General features: G+C 49.9%; 3 protein-coding genes across 3 annotated transcripts; 1 reads left to right on the top strand and 2 right to left on the bottom strand.

Annotated features, from left to right (window-relative positions):
- The first annotated feature begins 904 nt into the window (after positions 1 to 904).
- Positions 905 to 3502, top strand: BKA67DRAFT_565886 (uncharacterized protein). The gene has a single exon (XM_046102837.1). It carries the CDS (start codon positions 1309 to 1311, stop codon positions 3151 to 3153), a length of 1845 nt encoding a protein of 614 aa, XP_045958924.1. The 5' UTR covers positions 905 to 1308; the 3' UTR covers positions 3154 to 3502.
- Positions 3503 to 3534: 32 nt separating this feature from the next.
- BKA67DRAFT_286363 (uncharacterized protein) lies at positions 3535 to 5761 on the bottom strand. The gene is made up of 7 exons (XM_046095981.1): positions 5066 to 5761; positions 4982 to 5009; positions 4738 to 4909; positions 4544 to 4680; positions 4434 to 4488; positions 4177 to 4372; positions 3535 to 4086 (listed from the first exon to the last, which is right to left on the bottom strand). Exons 1-7 carry the CDS (start codon positions 5366 to 5368, stop codon positions 3688 to 3690), a joined length of 1290 nt encoding a protein of 429 aa, XP_045958925.1. The 5' UTR covers positions 5369 to 5761; the 3' UTR covers positions 3535 to 3687.
- Positions 5762 to 6699: 938 nt separating this feature from the next.
- Positions 6700 to 11621, bottom strand: BKA67DRAFT_518235 (uncharacterized protein; the record flags this gene model as incomplete). Its single annotated transcript, XM_046097989.1, has 4 exons — positions 6700 to 7556; positions 7737 to 10576; positions 10632 to 10931; positions 10981 to 11621. The coding sequence occupies 4 exons, from the start codon at positions 11619 to 11621 to the stop codon at positions 6700 to 6702; spliced, it is 4638 nt and encodes a 1545-aa protein (XP_045958926.1).
- Between the last annotated feature and the right edge of the window lie 7207 nt (positions 11622 to 18828).

Here is an 18828-nt window from a genome sequence, read left to right on the forward strand (position 1 = left end):
ACTGTAGAATTGTTACGCCAGTCGCCGCCAGCTCCACCAACTGAACCACGATTTGTGCTGTTATTTATGCGGCTCAGAAGTGTATCACAAACTCGACTTCCGATCACGTCAGTATTCTTTGTCGTCAGGATGGTAAGGGCGGCACGAAAATGACTTGCAGTGGTTCGTCTGCTGCGTCTCATTTAACTAGACCAGATCGTCTTTAGTGTCGTGTCTGGCTTGAAGGGTGAGATAGGGAACTCCATGGCCCCCGTCTTTGCAAGACAGCTTCATGTGGATCTTGTGTGGCATTAAAACACGATTTAAATGATCGCGAGTGTGGAGCTGTGGGCTTTCACGGGGGTGAACGCATGACGCGACGCGCAGGGTTTTCTTAAGTTCTGTCAATAAAGAAAATTATTTTTGATTTCTTGAGGAATCACAGGCCCCCCGAGGCACGAGGCTTGCCATCTGGCTCTCTGGCTCGCTGCTTCCGAGAGTCCGACCTGGGGGCTGTGCTGTAAGGGCACGAGCCATGATATCCAGGCTGGTCTGGAGAAGAATGGAGACGGGAATGGAGACGAGAATGGCGATATTGAGAAGGGGGAAAGGAAGCTACCTACTGTAAGGCACAGACGACTTGTGCGCATCGCGAACTGCGTGACCCTCCGAAGACCCTGACGCAGGAACACATTGCGTAATGCACGGGGAGTCGACAGGACTGAGCCAAACAATGACTGCGGCACGGCCCATAGTGAAGCTGTCAAAAAAGGTGTGGCCGTCAGAAAACCCGCCGTCGAGTAGAATTCCATGCCGTGCCATTGGGTCTTGTACATTCTGCTTGTACCACCACTAGGACTAGCGACCCTCCAACTTTAAAATAGACTGCATTAAAAACGCCCGTTGAAAACGCTGTTGGTGCCAACTCAGATCTGGCCTTACTCTAAGCATCGCTCAGCTCAACCGCCAGCGCACTCACGATGTCAATTACAGCTAGCTTCAGAGGTGTTCTGCGGCGGTGAGGTTTTCTAGTGGCAGACTCCTGAGCTATTCGAAGGATGACATGGCTCAAATGAGCGCAATGGACAGGCCCACCATAGACTCAATGCAGATTGGCGGTGACGATCCGTGCAATGTAACCCACAACGAGGATGAGAACGCCCCACGCGTTATCTCGGCTGTCAAATTTCGTGGCCCTCATGCCACCAGTCGCACAAAGGCCAGCACAATTTCCCGTTGCATTCGAGCGATTTGCTCTCTTCGCGAGTATTGGTTCTTCAAACTATCTATTGATTGATACTATTGGTACGATATACACACCAAAAGGTTATGTCGGGTTTGTTGCAAAGTCTATTGTCGTCGGCTTTTCCCAATGTTAAGCCCCCGGAGCCGAAAGGGCGGTCGGTGACGACGGCGTCCGACGCGCCAGCCTCCGCCATTGCTGATCTGCCGCCTGATGTGGCTCCAGACGCGGTAGTATCAGACGCGCTCGACACCCGCGCAGGTCTGTTGGATGCGCTGGTATCAGAACAAGTCGTAGCCCAGGCAACGCTTGCTGTCATCATCTTGGCCACTGTCTGGCTTCTGGTTACCTGGTATCTGGTGCGCAGGCGCCGCCGCGCGAGAGCCTCGTCGACGGCGCAACTCGTCGCCACCGCAAAGCGCAACGATGACGAGGTCATCCGTGAGAACGTGCTTGCCGTGGTGGATGAGCGCAGCATCGCTTTCGAAGAACGAATCCAAAGAACGCTGGCTGAGCGCATTATAAATCTGGAAGTTCGACTTCACAAGGACCAGGATGCGCGCGTTGAAGCTGAGCAGAAGGAGGAAGCTTCTATTGAGGCAGTACGAAACTCATTCGACGAGCATATAGGACGCCTTCAGAAACAGCTGGACGAGGCTCACGCTGAGCACAAGGAAACCCAGCAGCACAACGACACAGTCCTCAACAACCTGCGAGACAGCCTGAGCGCACAGCTCAGGACCCTGGAGGAGAGCCTGGAGAAGACAGTACAAGGTCGTATTGAAGCCACCCACGGCAGTTTGGAGCAGATACTCAACGACCACACTGCGTCCATCCAGAATGGGTTTGAGAAGGCGCTGCAAGACCACACCGAGCTCACCCAGGACAAATTTGGGAAGTCGCTCATCGACAGTACTGAGGCCACCCAGGAAACCTTTGAGAAGGTTTTGAGTGAACGCACCGAGGCCATGGAAGAGAGCTTTGAGAAGACTTTCAGCGAACGCATCGAAACCATCCAGCAAGATTTCGAAAAGATTCTGAGCAATCGCATTGAGGCTATTGAAGAGACCATAAGGCGACGCGTCAATCAAAGGCTGGAGGCTCTTGAGTCCAGGATCAAGTTGGACCAGGAGGCCATCGACGACTTGCACACGGCGATCAGTCAGCGGATGGAGATATTGGAGGAAGGAGTACGGATTATTGATGGGAAGCAGTTGGACCAAGAAGCTGCCCATGTTACGCACAGGACTCTTAATTCCCGCCTTGAGGCCGTCGAAAACAGTGTTCAGGCGCTAGAAAAGAAGACGCGTGCTACTGGCCAAAGGATAGAGGCGATCGATGACAGCTCCAGAGTAATTGATAGCAGGACCAAAGCTCTCAGCCAACGCATGGAAGCTGTTGAGGATAACCTTAATGTGGCTGAAGGTCAGGTCACGCTGCTCTCACACGACGCCGGTCGCGGAGTCGACGCGATCGAGAAGCTGCAGAAACATGTCAAAACATTACCTAATAATGAGAGAATACGAGAACTGACCGTCGCTTGGGAAGAGCGCTTCAACGAATTGGAAAGCCGCACAGAACAGGCACAGCTGGCATTGGAAGATGCACACCCAGAACCGACACTCAGTTGGTCACATATCGAGTCCGTGGAGATAGAGCCTGTCGGGCCCCTGTACACCAGGCCTTCCTATAGCCATTCTCAGAGCTGGGGCCACTCACCCACACTTTCCTTCGACGGCTCTCTGCCGCCAACTCCATCGTCCAGCGGCCGCTCATATTCATTTTCCAGCTCAAATACACAACTTACGACACCTACCCACCAAAAAAGAAGGCGCATAGACACGGCTGGGTTTACAGACACGACATTTTCATCACGACAAAAGCTGTTTGCAGCGCGGCAGCAACATTCCAGGAAAAGTTCTTACATATAGTCAACTAAGGTGCACGACGTGATTGAGGTATAACGAATGGATTTTTGGCGGTCGATGAAAACTCTGCTGCGACGAGCAGTGATATTTCCTTACAACAGCATTGTATGGCGTATGAGCCCTTACTGCCAATCAGGCAGTTATTTCCTTTTAATCAGCATTATTCTATGGCGGATCGACACTACCGCATACTAGCATTGGGCTTTTCTATGTCAAGCATCATGATATCCTGGAGGTTTGATCATGTACCGGTGGCGCAAAGAGCACTTGCTTGGGAGTTTACAGTCGTTTCAAAGTGTTATTATAGATACATCATTGTCACATAAGCCACTCAATTAATTCATGCAAAAAATCGGATTTGAATGCCTTTGCTAGTTGTGAAACGGTAGGAGCAAGTTCTCGAGATAAATGTAAGTTGTATTGTTATAAAAGAAAAGCCTCTGACAAGAGTTGCTGCAGCCTAGGCGATGACGACATCCAGTGAAGCCACACGAACCTACATCGTCTTAAAGAAAGTTGCATAATACAGTTGCGCCGTCACCACTTTCCTTTCGACTCTTGTGACTCCAAATCCTTCCCGTCTTCCTTGACCTGGTATGTCGTCGTGACTACGATGCCGCCTTCGCTTTCGCGCCGCCCGCGGCCGTCGTCCATGTTGATGCTTGAGGTCCCCGATGTTTGACTATATGTCGTCTTGCCGCTCACGATGTCCTCCTCACTCGAGCTGAGTATTTGAGTACCCACTTTAGTGGTATGAAATGGTAGAGCGCTTCTGATGTTCGACGTCTTGCTCTTTCCAGAGAGCGCGTAGGTGTTGCTCCCCTTGTACCCAGGTGTATTGCTGCCGGTTCCGTCCTTCGAGGTCGATTTTATCCATCGCTTGCTGGAGAAGAGCGGTTTGATGGCCGCGGCGTTTACGGCGATGATCGCGACGAACTGTGTGAAAAATTCTGTGAGTGGACTGTGATACAAGCCAAAGATGACCGGTTGCGCTGCCGAGGCGTGAGGGGGCACAGATGGACCTACGGTTTCGCGGATTGCCCAGATAGTACACGTGTTGATGGCTTCGACATTTTGGAGCGAAAGCACGCATCTCAGAAGAGTTGCCACCATAACGAACACACCCGAGCATAACAGAGCTCCAATCGCAAGCTTTCGCATTATCGTTAACTTCACAGCAAAAAGAAGTGGAATTGGGATGGCCACAATCACCATATCCGTGCTGTAGAGAATTAGCGACGATTTAGAATTGCGCTGTTCAACACTTCGTCCAGAGTACTTACGTGATATTCAGGACTGCGACAGCTATATAATTCGCGGTCTTGACGGAACAATTATCTGGTGATGATCAATGTTAAGTTAGCCCCAAAGTGCAGCTTCCTTATTGACTCACATCCTGGAATAGGAGATACTCTCCAATTATCGGTTACCGGCAGGCACTGAGTGTATATGATTATGAACATGATGAGGTAGGTTGTGACGCAACCAATGCCTGCCCATTTCACGATCTTCTGCTGGCTGAGACCAAGGCTATTATTTGTCAGTATACAGTATCATACGATTCACAGCCGGGCGCGAGTAACTAACGTGACGCGGTTGAAGAAACACAGCATACAACCCTTCAGAGCCCATATGAGAGAGACATAAGTGTTCCAGCCGGTGAACAACCACTTGGAGCCAAACTCTCGCCTGCTTATTTCCTCTGGACTCATTGCCGCCGCTTGTTCTTTAGTGACACCTATGTTTGTGTCATATCTGCCTATTTTGGAGTCAGATAAGAGGTTTTCCATCATTTCGTCCGGTTCGTTTCGGTGCAACGGGGAGTCTTTACCAACTATTGTGACGACGGTGATGTCCATCTAAGGGAATCGGGGTCAGCTGCAAAGGTTAAGTGGTCAAGCACAGAAACACTAACAGTCCAAAGAACAAGCGCAATCAGAGAAAATATGTCGTCTCCCTTCCAGCTGTTCTTGAAGCCTACAGTTTTCCATCTAGCATAGATTCGGAGCAGCAGGATGACGACCCCGAGGGTATACTCAACCCATCCCTCTGCTTGGAAGGGTGTCTCAGCAGACATGGCTACTATCAGATACAACTTACTACAGGTGAATAGATCGTTTCTAGAAAGACGAGAGCCACTGACAGCGGCATAGTGAACCTCGCGTGGGTGGGCGCTCTGCAGCTTTTCATTTGGCTCTTCCGTAGCCTGTTTGGTCATGCAAGGGTCCAGATATCATTAGGAGATCCCTGGACGAACCCCATACTAATAGAGCATGTACTCACCCGGAAGTTTTACCACCTTCTGGCGATATTTTATGACAGCCTTTACCTATAGGTGCAGGCGACTGGGAGCATCCACTGGGCTGAAGGGCCGGCTCAGAATAGTGAGTATCAGCCGGGCTTCCTAGCAGGCTTAGCCTGCCTTAGTTCTCGGGTAGATCTTCTTCCCCTGGAGCGCGAGAGAGAAAATCTCCATCCTTCGGTCCTTTACGGTCTAAAAAGCTTGGAAATGGAGATTGGCAGCGTGGTAGCTCTTGTATCCTTCTGAATCGATGACTTCCATTTGCATCGATTCCGAGTTCAGATGGAGACTCCTCAGTCTCGAACGTCTGTTGTCCACTAATTCGCCCAGGGCTTAGCGTAAATCAACATATTACACTATTATAGTATCCCCACTCTACAATTGAACAACCTCGAATCAGGAGAATTTCAAAAGGAGATCAATCATGTGCCGTACTGATGAGCGGACTGACTTGGCTGTCGTGATCAGCTGGTACAAGAAATGGCCTGACAACTTCATTGGTGATCGACGGGCCTGTTTTCTAGGACAGCCTCGATAGGAAGATACTGTATTCCTCGTGGGCCTCCACAACACACGTCTGACGTACAGAAAGAATCGGATCCGAATACCCGGGCACCATTTGTTATGATAACACAACCGCGTCCCAAAGGTTTGCCTCTAGATATTAGCAAATTAGTACGAATCGATGGCCGGATTCTGTCAGAGATGCCTGCCAGCCTGCAGCCTGTTTACGCATCCCGGGCTTACCTCCGCAAAGTGAGACATTGTCATTTACTGGAGACTCCTTGCACGAGTCAGACAACTTTGACAAGTCTGAGTTTGGGGCATTTCCGCACGACCTCCCGTGCACTATGTGCAAAATATGTGAGCTACGATTTCGCAAAAGAAGCCGGATCTAGCTACTTAACCATACTAATCCTATCTACTAACTCAAGCGATATATATCAAGGCTGCGAAGAACGTACGATCATTGCAGCGATGGTGTAGTTTAGTGAGATCTGCAAATTGACATCAAACGACCGCGAAACACGATCAAGCATGCTTCAAATCAGTTTCAGAAAACCAGAGACTGGGCGCGAAGAGTAATCACGGGTACTGTAGTCATGCATGACGAATTCAGGTGTAACACGAACGGAGGCTGAAAACGTTTTGAGGTACAAGTTTGATATTCATGCAATCCATATATACATGGATAATGAGATTTTTTATCATCATTAGTTCCGACTAAGAAAAGATCATCATCTTCTTTATTGGACCGTGTTGCCGGCAGTGTCGCCTTTAAACACTCTGGCCGGCCATCCTTGCAACGTCGATCTCTCATCCACGACATCGCCACCCATGACGAGCGTATGCTCCATCAAGCAGCTATCGTTCTGCATGCTGGCACCGGACAGCAGTCTGCTTCCAGTCCTCAAGACACACCTGTCGCCAACGTGTAGCTCGTTGAGGTCGAAGGTACCACGGCTATTGATGTGGCCAACAAGAGATGCATCATCTACAACACATCGGTCTCCCATCGTCAGCAAATCAGGTTCGGTAAACATGAGGCTCGGCGCTCCATTGACGAACAATGCACAATCCTTTCCGATATTTGCGCCCAGCGCGCGGAAGTACATAACGATCCAGTGGGTGCCGGTGAGCATGCCGAGAATACCGTGTCCACGGTAACATTGGCGTCGGATCTTCTCAATAGAAAGGAAGAGCTGCCAGCGTTGGCAATAGCTGCTCTTATCCCAGTCATAATTGCCGGGTTTTCGGTGGCCAATTATTGCCCATTTCGCAATAATGACAAGAAGGATGGCGAACAAGGCGATTGCAGAAGTAATTATAGCGATGGCCGCGGTCATGAATCCCCAAATGTGAAGCGCATCCATCCAGAAACCATACCCGAGGTATGCATCGAAGTTGATCCAGTAAATGATCTGAATCGACAAAATGAAGGGAACATTCCACAAGGCGGCAGTGAAAGCGGTGATGAAGGTCGAGTAGAGGAAGATGACAAACTGGCCCATAACCCAGTAAGGCGCTTTCTTCAGGTAGAAGGCGCGGCCGAAGGGGCTCAGGTTTTGTTCTTCCGGCTTTGGCAGCTCTTTCTCATATAAAACTTGTTGGCTGGATTTGGCGGACAGATTGGCCGCAGGATGAATTGCTCCCATCACCAGATGGTGGCTACTGGCCTTGGGGCTGAGAATCATTGGCGACATAGGGGGTGTGGATACCAAAGTTATTGATGAGCTTGAGCTGGCCCCGCCCGGGCTCATTTCATCTATCACCACCTTCATACGCTTATCCTGGGGCTTCTCACTGAAAGCAGTGTCAACGCAGAGTTTCTCTGGGTCAGCTTGCTTTGGACGCGGCCGAGCTAGATGAATTGCATCGCCCCCACGAGAGCCGACCCACGTAGTGTCGTCCTCGTATGATTTTCCGCGTCTTGAAAGAGCACCAGAGCCCATGACGGTCTTCTTTCCGATGGTGACGCCGGGTAACAAGCACACTCGGTCGGCGATCATGGCGTTATCATCGATCTTGACCTTTTCCGAGCTGATGGCGTCCGATGTGACAAGGTGGGAACGCGAGCCAAAGACGACATCGTTGCCAACGTCGATGAGATGATAGTCGCCGATTGATGGACCAGTGCCCGGCCAATATACTCGCTTTCCAACCTTGCCGCCTAGCAGTCTCACAGCAACTGAAGTTCCTTCGTAGTGCTGTCCAAAGATCTCAGTCATCTTGTGTAGTTGCGCAACCGACATGAGCTTCTTCATGAGAGCCATCCGCCACCGATCGATTTGGCTTCTTGAGGCCGCCGGGCCGGGTGACATTTTGCCAAACCACACGTCGAGTAATAGACGGACAGCTACCGCGAAAGCAAAGACGAAGAAGGGACTGAAGGTGGACCTGAGAACCAGCGCAAGGTAATGGTAGCCAACTCTGCCACTAGATGCAAACCAGTGGATGACACTGCGGATAGGGTTGGTTGTTTCGATTGGCTGTGACATGACGAGACCGAGCAGACCAAGAGCCCACGGCACCATTGATAGAACGTAGCTAGCGAAAGCAAGCGGCATTGTGAAGAAGAGTGTCATCGCCCAGTGTGCCCCTGGCACTTTCGACGCCGGCGAATCGCGGAAGCTCTCGTCGGCGTCCTCCAACTCCCACGCAGATGAGTTAGGACCGATACAGGTGTTGTCGGGAACAGTACAGCCGGGCGCAACTATTGAGGCCTTGTTGATCACAACATTGCGACCAATTGTGATCGGTCCGAGGTACATAGTTGTATTCCGCTCGCCGGCGAATGGGCGGATAGTGCAATGCTCAAGAACCGCGCCGTCCCCAATGCTGATGAGATCCCATTCGCCGGTACGAGCGCCTCCAAGGGTGACGTTCTTGCCGATCTTTGCGCCCATCATCCGGTAGTAGAGACACTTGCTCCAGTCTGACCAGCCAAAGAAACCCATTCCCGTGATATCTGTGATTTTTTGCACCAACCACCATCGCGTGTGATAAGATCCCCACATGGGATAATAACCCGCCTGGTACCGTCCGATAATGACCCATTTAGTAAGAATGCCAACCCATGGCGAAACAAGGCTAATGAACACCTTAGAGGCGGCAATACTGAGTATGAGTATGAGAAGTCGTCCTAGAACGGACTGATTGGTAACCCAATTCAAGGTAGAGCTGAGAATGCACAAAAAGAAGGTCCACTGGAGCGCACGGCGCATGGGGTATAAGACGGTCATGGGGACCAGTTGAAGGAACATCAGAGACAACCTCGTCGAGGAATACTGCTTTTCACAGAAATGAACGTCTTTTTCGTCCATGGAGCTCGTGTCTGATCCGCTTACAGAGGCGCCCTCCTGCTCCAGGTATTTGGCAATCTCGCGAGCCGATCCGTGGTTGAATACAAATTCAATTGGCACGGATACTCTGAACTCGCCTCGGATCATCGATAAAAGTCGGCCAGCAAGGATGGAATCGCCACCGATTGAGAAGAAATCTGTTGTAACCTCAATCTCTGCAGAACTTCTCGAGAGCACCTTTGCCATGATCTGAACTACCGCCTCATCTAAGTTGGTAGCGCCTGCGTTATCAGCGCTGTTGAGCTGCTCCTCTGCAATCGCGCGGAGAGCCTTCTTGTCGACGGTACCACATCCACAGAATGGCATCGGCTGTTCTAAGTATTGTATTCGTTCGGGGATGTTGTAATTGTGTGTTCGCGATGGCAGTAGCTTCTTGAGATCGAGACAAGACGCCGCACCGAATTCCTTGGATACCTCCGTTGCCGATCTTGGTGCAAGAAACATCTCCAGTCGTCCGTCATGGGAAGAAATATCCACATATGCCTCGAGAAGAGTTGGCATAATCTTGCTGGCGACTTCTTGTAGTTGCGCTGGGTCAAGAAGACACTTCGTCGCTGGGATGGACTCCGACAATGGTGCATCGACGGGGGGACATACTGCTTCCCAATGCTTCTCTACAAAAGATGTGCTTCCAGTCTGCTCTGGCAAGCTGAGTCGCTTGGCTAGGTTGGTTCGTAGGACCTTATTGTTCCTTTTGGGCACATCGTCCATATAGACGACCATAGTCGGCCATTTGGCTTGCTGCAGAAGAGATCGCAGGGCCACGTGAAGCAGACGAATGTCGACTCTCGGCTTATCCTTGGGCGTGACCAGCACGATGGCGACGACTTCCTGCAGTACGTCGTGAGAAAGTCCAAACGCTAACGCCTGAGTGACTCGCTCGAAAATGGGGCTGTCAGGGTCAGCTGCAGCAGAAACAATGGCGTTCTCAACTTCAAAGGGCGAGATGATCTCGCCACCGCGATTGATCACTTCTTTGGAGCGACCAGTAATGTAGAGGAAGCCATCCTGGTCCATGTAACCCAGATCACCGGTGTCAAACCAACCTTCCTCATTGAAAGCTGATCTGTCCAGGGTGCCATCAGGTCTTAAGTAACCATCAAAAACTGGCGAGCCACGAACACTGATACGGCCTATAACGTTGGGAGCCACCGTGTTGTTGGCACCGTCGAGGATGGTCATTTCTGGACCGACTGAGATTCCCGAAGTACCCTCACGATCCAACTTATAATCTAATGGTGGAGTCGAAATAGGCATACATCTAAAATATCCAGTCAGTTCCGTGCCTGTGTAACGTTTCAGCAGGGACTACTTACTCAGTCATACCGTAACTTGGCAACACGGTGCATTTGAAGGTGTCTCGTAATTGCTCAGCAAGGGCAGGCAGCAGGCCACCTGCCGCGTTGCAGATGAGTCGGATTTTACTTTTACTCATATCTGCTTTCCGATGAATACCCTCGTTCAAGATCAACGAGTGCATTGTTGGCGAAGCGTAATACCAAGTCGGCAGCTCTTGATCAACCAGGTCCCAAAAGAGGCCGGGATCAAATGCCGAGCAGCAAATTGTTGAGCCGCCAGCAAAGATCGGCGCGAAAACGTTTCGTACAAGGCCTCCCCTGAACGATGGTCAGTTATCGTTGCAGGCGGGGAAATAAATTGACTTACACGTGGTGTAACGGCATCATATTCAGGCACGTCTCTTGGGGCGTCAACCCCCAGGATGCAATGACCATCTGAGCTCCGCTGATAGCTGCCCCTATTGATATCGGCACGAGCTTCTTGTTTCCTGATGTGCCACTTGTGAAAAGCTGAATACACGTATCCTTTGAGCCACTTGGCGTAGGGGTGTCCAAGACAGCTAAGCTGGCCCCCGAAACGTCTGTGACTGTGATGCTCATATTCGACTCTATCCGCGCCAGACATACTTTAATATTTGCGTCCGAGACCCATTGCTCTCCCAGTGCTAGTTTCTCATAGTCCTCCGTCGTTGTCAACACGATTGTGGCTCCGGCCTGGAGTACATCTGCCTTGAACTGCTCAACTCCCACAGCTGGAGTTACAGGGGCAGCAGTATAGTATGTAGATACTGCGATGATGGTTGCTGCTAATAGAGGGCCATTTGGGAGCGCTACGGCTACGACCTCTTTCCTCGTGGACCGCGTCGAAGGGAGGCGAAACCCTTCGACATATTGTTTGAGTTGGCGATGTGTGATAAAATCACCAACAGAGCTACCGTAGATGGCAGGAGTCGGGAGGTCCGGAAGGAAGTCCACGATGGACTTGGCATGAAGTTGACAAGAAGCCATTGTGAACGCCAAGTCGGGATTCCCCAACTATTTCTCTTTGGAAGGGTCTTCGGTCGGTGACCGGCTTGGAAGAGTTAAGCGATAGGAATCAAAGCCAGTCTAGCAGAATGAGTTTGTCACAGCTGCCCTATATACTAAAGTAACTTCACGACCTAGCCAACCTGTCGATAAGGTTTGGCATCACACGTTTATATGTCCACCCTGCAGATGGTACATGTTACCTGGACATTATCTCGGATTCTCCTCCCAATGACACACTACCTTTCGTGTTACTTGATAGTACCCGCACCCCCATAACGGCTCATAGTCTTCGCTAACAATGACTCCCGGCAGGCTTATCACTGATCAGGGGGACTACCCTACACCATAACGGCTTCTCCTTCCTTTACCGTGTACAATCTTCGGTGGTATCCACTGGCAGAAGCTTCACGCTTATGTTCTAGAGTACATTGTGATAAACTATGTAAACTGGAGCCAGAGCGGCCGTTCATCGGCATTGTGCCCCGTCGAGAAGGTAGAAACCGAAAGATGCCCTATCCGGCGGTAGTCCCAGGATGTGATTGGCGATTTCGCAGTTGCAAGACTAGATTGCCATCTCCGCGATGCCCCACTGGGCTAGCAAGAACTGCCAGACTTGGCATTTGTCGACGTGCAGCACTCGCCGTTCCACTCACTATCTGTGTCATTATCTCAGCGCACGGCCGGCATCCCTTGCTGGTGCAGATGCAAAGCGCGTACTATGAATGGAGTGGACTGTTCGTTTCTGTAACCGATCTGCAATCAGGTTGCAACGCCAATTGCACATACTCGATGACGGTGTGTGCATGCCAAGATCATTGGCGAGAGAAATGCTTAGGGGCAATGGTGTTATCGACAGCAATCCCAGGAAATGTTGGTCGTCTAGCTCCACCTTCTGCTTCAAGTAAGGTAATCTGAGTCGCGGTAAACGAACAGAGAAGACATGAATCCCGTCCTGTAGAATAAAATTAAATTCTTCTATAACGTTGCAGCGGACCCAGGCTGGTTGTTCCGATCCTGCATTGTTTCCGAGCATTGTGATTGGTTCAATCGTCAATGCTTGTTATGCGTGTGCAAATAATTGTTCCGTGGCTTTCGTCTTGCGTGACCGTTGGCGCAATTGACTTTGAAAAGGTAAGCGAAAGGAACCCAAGAAATCCACGTGGGGTTGCATACTTTCGGACATGCTGCCAGCCATAGGTTCGCTGTATCTTCGTCCGATCCGATTCATGATGAAAAATTGGACAAGACCATACCGTGAAGCGTCCCGCCGAACTCACGCCACAGAGTAGCTGACATCGATATGTCCAGCCTAAGCTTAAAGACCAAGCCCCTAAGGTTAGGTAATGTTTCAACGGCGGGCCGCGGGAGATCGGCCCTCTAGTGAACTAGTCGCAGGCATTCTATACGATCTTGGCGGTAAAGCTTGCTCACCCGGGCCATCTGTTCAAGAGATGCACAAAGTCTTGTTACATAATGGAAGATGCAAAGATCGAGCAAGAGAAAACACAAGAGCGAATGCAAGAGCTTACACAGGGACGCCTCTGACGTAGATCCGCAGTGCTTGCATTCGGATTGCAACCGTCTTCTCACTAAGGTTGGGTAGTGGTCATGACATCTTGGCAGCCCCGTTGTCTTTGCGCTGACATGTGTACCATAGTAGTTCGTGCGGTACGGAGTATTCTTGGCTCGTACATAGTGTGCCGCTTGTCATCTTCGGGAGAAAATTTTCCAAATGTGTCTAGCGGGCTTGACGAAAAAGTCGCCGAGTCAGCATCTACGGCATATTGATTCATGATTGCCGACGTTAGGGACTTTTCAAGCCACTATTCTCTAGCTCGTGCCCACGAACCAGTAGTACTCTCGGATCGTTGACGTTCCTTAAGCTTAACTAGCCAGCTAGATTTATTCCCGATTTCGATCTTGGCGCATAGGCTCTTCGCTTCACCATTCTCAATTGGTCGCCGACTTGGATATAATCGGTTTCGCATTTCTTATATGACTACATACAGTATGGGGCAGCAACGTGGGGGGACTACATGGGGTTACAGTACATATAATATTGCAACACAGGTATGTATTCAGCGCGGTCGCTCAAATTACTTCCATTAAACTAGAAGTTGCAATGCGCCATTCTTCCTTTGTTTGGTTACACATTTTTGCAGGCAGCTCGCCGTGAGGCATGCAGATGCAATGCAGTCAGAGTAGTAGTCGAACATTCCAAGGCGGACTGATATTCCGTCTGACCACCTCGTCTATCATGCATCGCGCGTGATTGCAGGCGTCTGCACGATAAACTGGACTGATTGACCTGTAGACTGTGTCTGCACGATAAACTGGGCCGATGGAGCTGTTGGGGGCAAGATCTGCGGTCTTGGCGGAAACGAAAATTTCGGCTTGGCGTTGTGGCAGCTCGCCTCAGCATCTTCAGCATTATTATGCGGTATATAGGTCGCAACAGTGAGACAGTCTGATTGCTTGGTGCAACTTTAATGTGGCCTTTTCACGTTTCTGGCACAGCCCTAGTCTCTTCGGGACTGTATGCGCTCGTGAAACAGGAAGGCTGGGAGGGATAGCCGTTGCCGATTGCTTGCCATGCCGGAAATCGGGACTGAAAATGATCGTCAGGAACCGGTGCATTGGATTCCAGATTGATCTTCACCTTAAACCCACGGAGAAAGCCGCTTTGGAACTGTCACATGCGTGCGCTTCCGCGGGGCCTTGGGCTGTCATGTCCGCAAAGTAATTCAGAGGACATGACTATCACTTGCCGCTCAGAGACTGCCAAGATTCGATAAAATGAAGCCGCTCCGCTTAGAGCCCTCACCATCAGCATTCTCACCAACATGTGAGGATTGACGCTATTACACTTCGCCCAACCACGCCGAACCTCGCTACGGGCATCATCAGGCCGACAACTTATGCAAGGTACCGGACCCACACCAAAATAAGGTTGTCGGTTATGATGAACCTGCGGAAAGGGCGGCGGTGGCTGTGAGTCTCAATCATGTCATTTCGCCAAGCCTAAAACAAGTCCGGAAGTTCCAGTGGCTTGCAGAAGATAAGGTCAAGATGCGAATAAGACCAGTCGCATGCCTATGCGTGTGCGCATTTATGTTGGAGGTGCTGGAGCTGCATGCTATCTATTGAAAGAATTACTGTCGCATCAGCTTGGCGCAGCTCGTATATCTTGTTGCAGGGTGATATGGTGTCTCTACCACCATGTCAAGCAGCCTTTGGTTGAAACCGAGGTTTCCGCAATCATACGGACCTATTCTAAGCGTCTGCGTGTCGCTTGTTTCTGCTCACATGGCCGCCCTCCGGAATGGTTCTCTCGGCGTTGAGGTCGCATCGCCTCGATTATTCAGCCCCGCTTAATGAGCGAACAAGCCACTTACTTCATAACGTTGGATTGCAGGCTGACAGCAACACAGGCTGAATCTGACATCCAGCTGAGACGGAAATTTGGGATTCTGAAGGTTTCTAAGCTGGGAATGACGATGTGGTGCGCATCACGAGATCGTGAATCGTGATCACTCAGGCAGGGGTATCTTTGCTGCTATCCATTAAATCTAACCTTACCGTACTCAGTTCAGTGCGATAACGAATATACGAACGAAAAAGTAGTGTATGACGATCATCACCACATCTGTCGTCAAAGCACTTGAGCCTCAAGCCGTACTTTTGTGTACATGCAAACATCTGCAGTGCTGAGATAAGAATGTGATCTATGTTTTGGATCACTGACAGAACCACAGAACGAGCCGTGGTCATCACACACCGACTCTTGTATACAGTACGCATGCCCTGCAGTGGATATGATTACCTGGCCATCATATGAACCGCGACTTGGCTCCTAAAAGATGCTAGTTCTCATTGAATCCACCGAACTGCATACTTTCGAGGCTTCTCGTTTTTGTTCTGTGTGAACAAGTTACAGCCTTGTCATCCTGTCAAGATTTAGTGGACCAAGGAATACGGATAAGGCTGTAACAGCCAGTCAGACTGCAGATTTCCCAAACAACATTATTTCAAGTGTCGTATAGGACTTTTACTGACTAAATGTTCTTACAATTGCCATTCGCAACAGTGTTAGGGACGACCCTAGCCCCTTAAAGAATAACTAGTCGACCACACAGTCAATCACAGCGGTACCAAATGCAGCAAACACATAGGCATTAATGCACAAGGTAGAACGTGGCACCATGAGGTTGCCGGCCCACGTTGTGAGTGCCAACCTGTTGGAACTTTGTGGGTTCTTTGGTTTATCATTGATATATGGATCCATAGACTATTAGACCCGCCGACCCACTAGCTTACGTCTATTGTTATCTATTGAACGTAGTCCCGGTAGTTGATGTCGATCCCTCTCTGTCCCTGTCCTATTATATCCGTCAAGGCTGGGGATTAATGCCCAGCAAGGTCGGATCGTCACATGCCAAGAGATGATAAGCCGTACTTTGGAATGCCGAACCAAGACTCGGTGTTGGTATCGGAAAGAGCTCGGTGGACCGGTCGAGTGTTCTGGCCGTCATAACCGGGTGACACCAAAACCTCTGGTCTTCCCGCATACCGAGCGTCTTGTTCTCGAAGCTCGGAATTTGGCGTTATTGATATCTATTCGACATGTTTCCACGAGTTGCTCATCATTGCCTGGGTCGGACATGGTTGAATTCTCTCAAAGCTATGTACAAGGACTGCTTCCTGGATCATTTACCAGTCTCCAGTCTACTCCACCACATACTGATAACACACACGTAGTGTACACGCGTACTTGACCAACGGGGTTATCAATTCCGGTAGTAACATCAAAGACAGAGTTGGTCACGCAACTGGCAGCGGTTCTACAAAAGATTTCACGCGATACGCGCTGATTTGTTGTATCCATAATTTGGTCATTGTACATGCAAGAAAACTAGGCAAGAGCAGCTCCCAGGTCATCTAACGGGTGTAGTGACTGGCACGACTGTCGCTCGGAATGGACGATTTTCACTCTTTTCGCGCTTTTCACGCTTTTCTTGACCCTGAAGACGAACGGGGAAGACATTGAGCGAGACCTGATCATATCAGTATGGAGGACTGCGAAACTTCGACATGCTACATGCTACATGCCACGACACTCTTCCTCGTGATACAGGCTCTACCGTAAAGCCCGATAGATTGTGCCTGTTGGCACAAATCATACCTCTCGACGCTAAGGTTGGAATAAATAAACAATTGATGCAACACTCAAACATCTTTCAACCAGCAGAAGTCGTCCAAAGTGAGTTATCGGTAACTTTCTTAATCGCTGCCGAAATACTTACAGTCAATTAGTTTTCGAACTATGCCACTGGGATAATGTGTCGTGCTTCATTTATAGAGGTTCCCTATAAAAGTTGTGGCCGATATTCTGTCCATGAACACACTCCACCGACAAGAAATAGATCAGAAGTGGACATGACCGTGACTGCTCATGTACGTCCTTCTCCATCAAGTCTGAAGTTTCTGCTTGCCTAGAAGCATCAAACTGAGAGACTTCATCTGAGGTTTGTCTGAGTACCGAAAACCTATGGTACAAAGAAACAGCTATTCAAGGTCTGATCTCCGCTGGGTAAGTGCTCTAGGGCTTTTGCACAACATACCTGTCCACGAGTAAGGAAATATTACTTGGGGCCCTGCCCGTGACCGCGTGGTCGTTCCTTTTCTTAGTTGGTTATTCAAGATATCTGAGAAGACACGCATTGTACGCCATATTGTATCATCAGCACCTGAAATCAATCTCATATCTTGGTGCGTACTCGGGATCTGGTTCCGCTGAATCAGACCTAAGTTCAATGTCTACTTAGAGATATGGCCCACTTTCATTGTTTTACATAAGCAATTAACAGGCGAATGGTTGATAGGACTTGACGGAATAACTCGACCTCTGCGTATACTAGCTGCGGAACATGACTCTGGAGCGTTGGCGGCTGCAACACGCGCTACGCGGCATGGGTAAAGATACGGCAGCGAACGTTTTGGTCTAGTATATTGGCCTTGGTGAAGATGACATTTGGGTCCTAAAGAAAAGTTGAGAGGGTTGTATCTGACGATATCTTGCGATTCATTCTTTGATACCCTGCATTTGTGCATTTTGACGATCCATGTCTACAACGGGTGGCAAGTCAATTTCGAAGCTAGGGACCGCCACTTGGTTCACACCTCAGGCAACGTGATGGCGCCACACGGAAGGTATTATTGGCAATCGCAATACTTCATAGGATTGAGGCGTAACGAAGTTCATTATAGCTGGTAAGGAAGCAGAGGTCGTGACGTTCGAGACACCAAAACCAACAACTTCCGTGGGGCCCCACAATCGCTTGAATCTCGTGATCCACAATCGTCCACAAAGCCGGAAACGGCGCAGCACACAAAAGCTCCCCTCCTTCACCCCGCCTCGAGGGGTCTATGAGGCTTGCAACCAACACCGAACATAGCCTCTCGCCCCTTCTGTTCTTTTTCTCTTCTTCAACTCATTTTCGTTCCCTTTCTGTGATCTCAACATCACCTTTCAACCCCAAACTCTGCGGGCATCAGAGCAAGGATGAACCCCTCATCATCGGCCATGGACGTCGACGCGCCGACTGGAAAGCGGCAGCGATCTCGGTCGCCTGATAAGACGGACATGACCCGGAAGAAGACTGCTAGAGACGACACTGTCAAGGCGCCACCTATCTTACTGACAACGGAGATGATGCTTGATAAGAGCCCTGATCGACCAATGACCCCGAGCGGGGGCAGACCGAGATCAAATGCGCTGAGGGACTGGACTCCTACCCGCACATCCTCGCCCGCCAGGAATCTTCAAGCTGCGAGCAGCGACCACCAAGTCATTATGGCAGGGCTTTGAGACATATCGTCAGAGACGAGCTACTCAATTTTGAAATGGCTTCACAAATGCTAATGCCTACTATGAGACAATTCTCGACGGCTAAAAGCTTCTACTTTGGCCGGAAACCCCGCCACCGACGAAAATATCGTCAACTGTGCACAGCTGATTGCACCACTTGTTTATCGCACGAAAAGTTTGAATCGATAAGATATCTTGTACTACTGCTATAAATGTATTGGTTCTGCGAAAGGAACTGTAAAGAAACACCCAAGTATGAAAAGGAAATATGTTACCCCGGGGTATCAGTAGTGAATCACTACCACGGGGAGGTGCTGT

Source organism: Truncatella angustata, assembly GCF_020726525.1.
Source record: "Truncatella angustata strain MPI-SDFR-AT-0073 chromosome Unknown BKA67scaffold_4, whole genome shotgun sequence".
NCBI lineage: Eukaryota > Fungi > Ascomycota > Sordariomycetes > Amphisphaeriales > Sporocadaceae > Truncatella > Truncatella angustata.

Excerpts from the sequence above, each read along its gene's own strand:
- BKA67DRAFT_565886 (XM_046102837.1), top strand. The coding sequence starts at position 1,309 with ATGTCGGGTTTGTTGCAAAGTCTATTGTCGTCGGCTTTTCCCAATGTT.
- BKA67DRAFT_286363 (XM_046095981.1), bottom strand. The coding sequence starts at position 5,368 with ATGACCAAACAGGCTACGGAAGAGCCAAATGAAAAGCTGCAGAGCGCC. Across the intron at positions 4,910-4,981 it reads CACCGTCGTCACAATAGTTG|GCAGATATGACACAAACATA; the intron begins GTAAAGACTCCC and ends ACTCCAAAATAG. Across the intron at positions 4,087-4,176 it reads TCTGGGCAATCCGCGAAACC|TTCGTCGCGATCATCGCCGT; the intron begins GTAGGTCCATCT and ends TTTTTCACACAG.